Source organism: Sapajus apella, unplaced genomic scaffold (genome assembly GCF_009761245.1).
Source record: "Sapajus apella isolate SASKATOON/1434 unplaced genomic scaffold, GSC_monkey_1.0 scaffold15, whole genome shotgun sequence".
NCBI classification, from domain to species: Eukaryota; Metazoa; Chordata; class Mammalia; order Primates; family Cebidae; genus Sapajus; species Sapajus apella.
Window position 1 is genome coordinate 32,110,369 of NW_022436955.1, and position 5,251 is coordinate 32,115,619.

The following is a 5,251-nucleotide window of genomic DNA, read 5'->3' on the forward strand; positions in this document are numbered from 1 at the left end:
GGTTTCTCCATGTTAGTCAGGCTGGTTTTGAACTCCTGACCTCAGGTGATCTGTCTGCCTCGGCCTCCCAAAGTGCTGGGATTACAGGCATGAGCCACAGTGCCTGGCCTCAGGCCGTTTCTGTTTGTATGAAATATTCCATCATTTAGAAACGAAGACTCAGGTCATTGGAGCCCTGGACACTGCTGGCTGGTGGTTGTGGGTGCTGGCGATGAGGTGGGACCCCCCCCAGGCTTCCCATGGGGAATGACAGCCAACACCACTCTCCCCCCGCCAGCACCCTCCCTCCTGGGAGCTGCCTGCAGCCCATGGGAGCCTCGACCTGTGGGTCTGACTCCAGTGGGTGGGAGATGGAGCTGTCTGGAGGGTCTGCGTGAGAGCCAAGCTCGTCCAGGGAAGCTGTCAGGTGGGACGTGGCATGAGGGAGCCCCTGGCTGGCCACCTGGGCGCTGCTCTGGGGCCAACATGCTTCCGTCTTGGCTTTCAGCTGTGCTGGTTTCTATCACCTGAAACCCTGAAGCCCTCTTTCCCCGAAGGACACTGGGCTGCAGGGGCCCCCCTCGTGGTCTGGGAAGCGGCGAGTTCAGGTTGGTGCGGGGGATGGGTCAGGCGTTCCTCAGTACTGAGTGGGAGAAAGGCTGAGGTGTTCCATCCCGGGAATGGCTCGACGGGGCCGTGGTGGGGGCAGGAGCCACGTTCATGACTCAGGCCCTGGCCCCTGGGTGACCAGGCCCAGGCCAAACTCGCAGAGCTGCTCTGGGTCTTGGGTGCCTGTCCCCATCTCTGCAGGGACACCCTGCTCCACTGGCCCTGCTTTTCCACCCAGGCTACAAAGCCTCTAGTCTCCGGGGTCACCCCTCGGGAGGTGTCAGCCTCTTCCAAGACAAACTTTCTCCCGTGTCACCTCCTCCCCGCTCCCAAGTTCAAAGCCACTCCTGCTTCCAGGTTAGTCCTGGGCCGGAAGGGCCGCCAGCCTTGCTCGAGGCTGGGTGACATCTGCTCCTCACATTGGACCTGGAGGGACCTTCAAGCTCCGCCCACTACAGACCCTGCGGGTTGTGTCGCAGCCAGTCCAGGCGTTCTCAGTGACGTGCTGGCTGCGAAGAAACCATGGGAAGTGGCGGTTAGCGCTCACCTTGCTCAGGAGCAGAAATGAGGGCGGCGCCATTGTCCGACGTGAAGAAGACGAAGGTGTTGTCCGCGACGCGCAGGTCCTGGAGGAGCTGAAGCATCTTCCCAATGCTGTCATCAATCTCCCGGACAGCGTCTCCGTACCTGGGGGGATGGTTGACAGATGGATCGGGCGGCCAGCGGCACACTGTGATTCACAGAGTACCTTAAATCACAATGTCACAGACGTCAGTGAAACTGCCTGCTACTTCCCAGAACAAGAGGAGAGGCCTGAGTTCAAGTTCACGTGGCTTAGAAGGGACAAGGCCCGGACACCCACTGCAGCCCTCCACCGCTGAGCCCAGGCCGGCAGACGGCTTCAAAGGGGCAGGGCTGCTCTGGCCTTTCCATGATGTGAACTAAACGCCACGGTACTGAGCGCCCCATCTCTGCAGGAGTCAAGCGCAGATGGGGCCTCCAGCCAGTCTGTGCTCCTTGGAGTCGGGACTCACCGCCCTCTCCGACTGGTGCCCAGGAAGGGTTTGGAGGCGTAGACGGGCGCGTGCGTGGCGTCCACAGCCCAGTAGAGGAAGAAGGGGCGGCGCCGTGCCTGTCTCTTAATGAAGTCTAGGGCTTCCTGTGGAGAGAGCCGCACTGTCCTCCTCTGGCCTGAGGCCACCTCCCCACGCCTCCCACAGAGCACAGCTTGTGCAGTCCTGTCACCTGCAGGTAGATCTGGGTAAGGTTGGCTTCCCCGGTCTTCAGATTAATAGGAAATTCTTCATAATATCTGAAGAGAATACAGATCCAGACAGACGTCAGAACTTAGGCCAAGGAAGTCCCCTTCTCCCTGACTTCACCGGCAAAGGCTGGGGTCGGGCATGGTGGCTCACACCTGTAGTCCCAGCACTTTGGGAGGCTGAGGAGGGTGGATGATGAGGCCAGGAGTTTGAGCCCAGCTTGGCCAACATGTAGAAACCCTGTCTCTATTAAAAATACAAAAATTAGCCAGGCGTGGTGGCAGGCGCCTGTAATCCCAACTACTTAGGAGGCTGAGGCAGGAGAATTGCTTGAACTCAGGAGGCAGAGGTTGCAGTGAGCCAAGATCATGCTACTGCACTCAAGCCTGGGTGACAGAGCCAGACTCAATTTGGGTTGGGGGGGTGAAGAAGGCTGGAAATGAAATGTCCACTCAGGAAACAGAGCAAGCTGGACACGGGCCTTGCTCCCCAGAGCACAGTCTTGCATCTGATGACCTGGCTGAGGTGCTGTAATAACCTGCCTGGGGGAAGATGCGGGCACAGGACAGCGGGCGCGACACTAGGGTGAAGGTAGTGAGGCGGCTGTGGTTACTCAGGGCTGGGACTGGGGAGTGACGGCTCAGGCTGCGGGGCCAGCTCTGAAGCAGCTGCAGTGCTGGCTGTCCCAGCCTCCTGCTACTGCAAACCACAGAACTGCACACTTCAAACAGGGACGGAGACTCCCACACCCCCACGGAGCTCTGTCCGGAAAAGGCAGTAAGCTGGTGCTGCTGCTAGCCCACTGTCACGTAATGAATGAGCGCTTCCATCAAGAAGAGTCAAGCTGGCCAGGCGCAGTGGTTCACACCTGTAATCCCAGCACTTTGGGAGGCCTAGGCGGGCGGATCGCGAGGTCAAGGGATCGAGACCATCCCGGCTAACATGGTGAAATCCCATCTCTACTAAAAATACAAAAACTAGCTGGGTGTGGTGGCACACGCCTGTAGTGCCAGTTACTTGGGAGGCTGAGGCAGAAGAATTGCTTGAACCTGAAAGGTGGAGGTTGCAGTGAATCAAGATCCTGCCAATGCACTACAGCCTGGGTGACAGTGGGAGGCTGTGTCTCAAAAAAAAAAAAAAGAAGAGTCACGTTAAGCCAAACAAAATTCACAAAAGATGAGGGTCCCTGACCCGGGCACTGCCCCGTCAGAGGTGCTGCCCCACACCCAGGCACCAGGATGGCTCCGTCCGGACATCCGCTTGCTCCTGGTGTGGCTCACAGTGGGGTTTCATACCACCTTCTGTCCTGCCTGTATCCCTGGACATTCAGAGCACAGCCAGCCTCCCCACGCGTGGACCACATGGGCAGAACCCCGGCAGCGAGTGCAGATGGCGTGGGCTCACTGTGCTGGGGGCCTTCCACTGTCAGGACAGTTAAAGTGATCTACGACTCTGAGACGGTTGGAAGCCACCCCACGCGCAAGTCTCACAGTCTGCGGCAAAACTCTGTGGGACAGAAGCCGCCAAAACAAAGCCCTCCATACCTGGGCCAGCCTAGCCTAGTCCTTGTGAGCAGGCGGCTTGAGGCCACCAGCGCCAGACGCAGGGCAGGGGGCAGGTGCACCAGGCACCGTGGTTCAGGGCCCGGGAAGGAAAGGGGTGGAGCGGGACCCCGTTACCTGCCAACCATCTCCCAGTCTCTGTACACAGGGATGTTGGGCCTGGCCTTGTTGTCATAAGGTCCAAAGTGACAGTTGGGGGATCCGAACCACTCATCAAATCCATGCTTCAGTGGGTGGAACTGGGGCCTGTGACCCAGATGCCTAAAAACAGGAGCCCAGGACATGTCAGGGATCCCACGTGGGGACACTCCGAGGTTCTGAGCAGCGACAAATCCACCATCTGCACAAAATTCTTAGTAAGACAAGCACCCTCCGGCCCTGAGACAGGCTATGCCTGGGCACAACAAGGACAGAAGACCAAGGCCTCACTCTCAGGAGAGTGCTGGCACCGCCCACCTCTACAGAGAGGCTGGGCACAAACCAGGGTGCCAGGCACGGTGGCGGCCAGGGTTCCCTGCACTGTGAAGGCTGGCACATCCTGAGGAGCCTCCCTGCCCCCTGGAACCCGCCTGGCATGCCACTCTCAGCCCTGGCTCCAGACTCAGGCTCGTTCCACTTTTTCTGAACTCCAGGAATGCTCCGTGGGTTGTGTCTCCAGCACAAGTGCTTCTCCTCTGGGTTTTCCAGGACAGAAAACATCTCCTGCAGGTAATTATCGGGTCTCTCCACAACAAAGCAGATGGGGGGTGCAGGGCGGGCGGGGTGTGGCGTGGCGCAACTGTTCAGGGTGACGGCTACGACAGCTGGGCAGGGTGTTGTATGCCACCTGGGGCCTGCCAGCTGCAGCCATGTTCCCAGAGCCCAGTCAGAAGCACAGATTGGAATGATGACAAGAGAACGTGGCAGTGTGGTCATGCTGGTGACCGCCACCAGCTGCTTTCCTGGGGCCAAGGTTCCTCTGCTCAGAATGGCCTTTGGCAGGCACCACACCCCAGGACTGCCAGAACCCTCCAGACCCCGCCCTGCACCCCCCATCTGAGGACCCCACAGACCTCCCGTGTCCACACCACACACACGTGCCTTCCCTTTGGGGGCATCTAATCTCGCGTCCTCTGGCCAAGAGCAGCCCTGCAGGCTGCACCTCTGTGCCCACTTGCCCCGGCCCCAAGGCCAGCTGTCCGGGTTTCCTTGCGCGGCCTGTCCTGTCCTGGAAGAAGCCCAGCTCACAGCTGCTCTTCAGAACGTGCTGCAGGAGAGCTGGGATGAGGCCGCTTCTAGCGTGCTGCTGAGGCGCCGCCGTAGGCAGCTTCCCCCACCTCCCCGTCACTCACGTGTCCTTTGAGGAAGGTCTTCTGCAGCTATAGCCTGGAAAGCATCATCCCATAAGGAGCCATCTAAGCTGCATGTGGGCCCGCCTGGTGGAGGGCGGCAGGAAGGCCTGAGCCTGAGCACTCATGGGGACCCTGCATAGTCACACGGGTCTCAGGTCACCGTACACTCACTCTGTCACTGGCTGGGGAGGGTCGGAGGGGGTCTTGGAGGAAGGCTGGGCTGGAAGAAGGTGGAGGCTGGACAGAGACCAGTCTGGGCCTCGGTTTCCCTGCTTGTGGAGGCGGCTGGCACGGCTATCGTTGAGGCCCTGGCTGGTTCTGTGCTGGCGGCCTCCTTGGACACGTACTCTGCCACGATCTGCTCCTCAGTCTCCCCTCTCGGGAGGGCTCCTGCTCCGTCTCCCCTCCCCTCTCGGGAGGGCTGCTCCTCTGTCTCCCCTCCCCTCTCGGGAGAGCTGCTCCTCCGTCTCCCCTCTCGGGAGGGCTCCTGCTCCGTCTCCCCTCCCCT

General features: G+C 60.0%; 1 protein-coding gene across 7 annotated transcripts in view; it reads right to left on the reverse strand.

Moving 5' to 3' along the window:
- The window catches only part of GALNS (galactosamine (N-acetyl)-6-sulfatase), a 42,548-nt gene that overhangs the window by 20,312 nt on the left and 16,985 nt on the right, over positions 1 to 5,251 (reverse strand). For all 7 annotated transcript variants that reach the window (XR_004270667.1, XM_032284687.1, XM_032284690.1 and 4 more), the window contains 4 exons: positions 3,530 to 3,673; positions 1,834 to 1,900; positions 1,623 to 1,747; positions 1,136 to 1,275 (listed from right to left, as the gene is read on the reverse strand). Coding sequence is in view for 6 of the 7 variants with exons in the window: in XM_032284687.1 (XP_032140578.1) it covers positions 1,136 to 1,275; positions 1,623 to 1,747; positions 1,834 to 1,900; positions 3,530 to 3,673 (476 nt within the window). In the remaining variant the exon portion in view is untranslated. The remainder of the gene's footprint in view (positions 1 to 1,135; positions 1,276 to 1,622; positions 1,748 to 1,833; positions 1,901 to 3,529; positions 3,674 to 5,251) is intronic.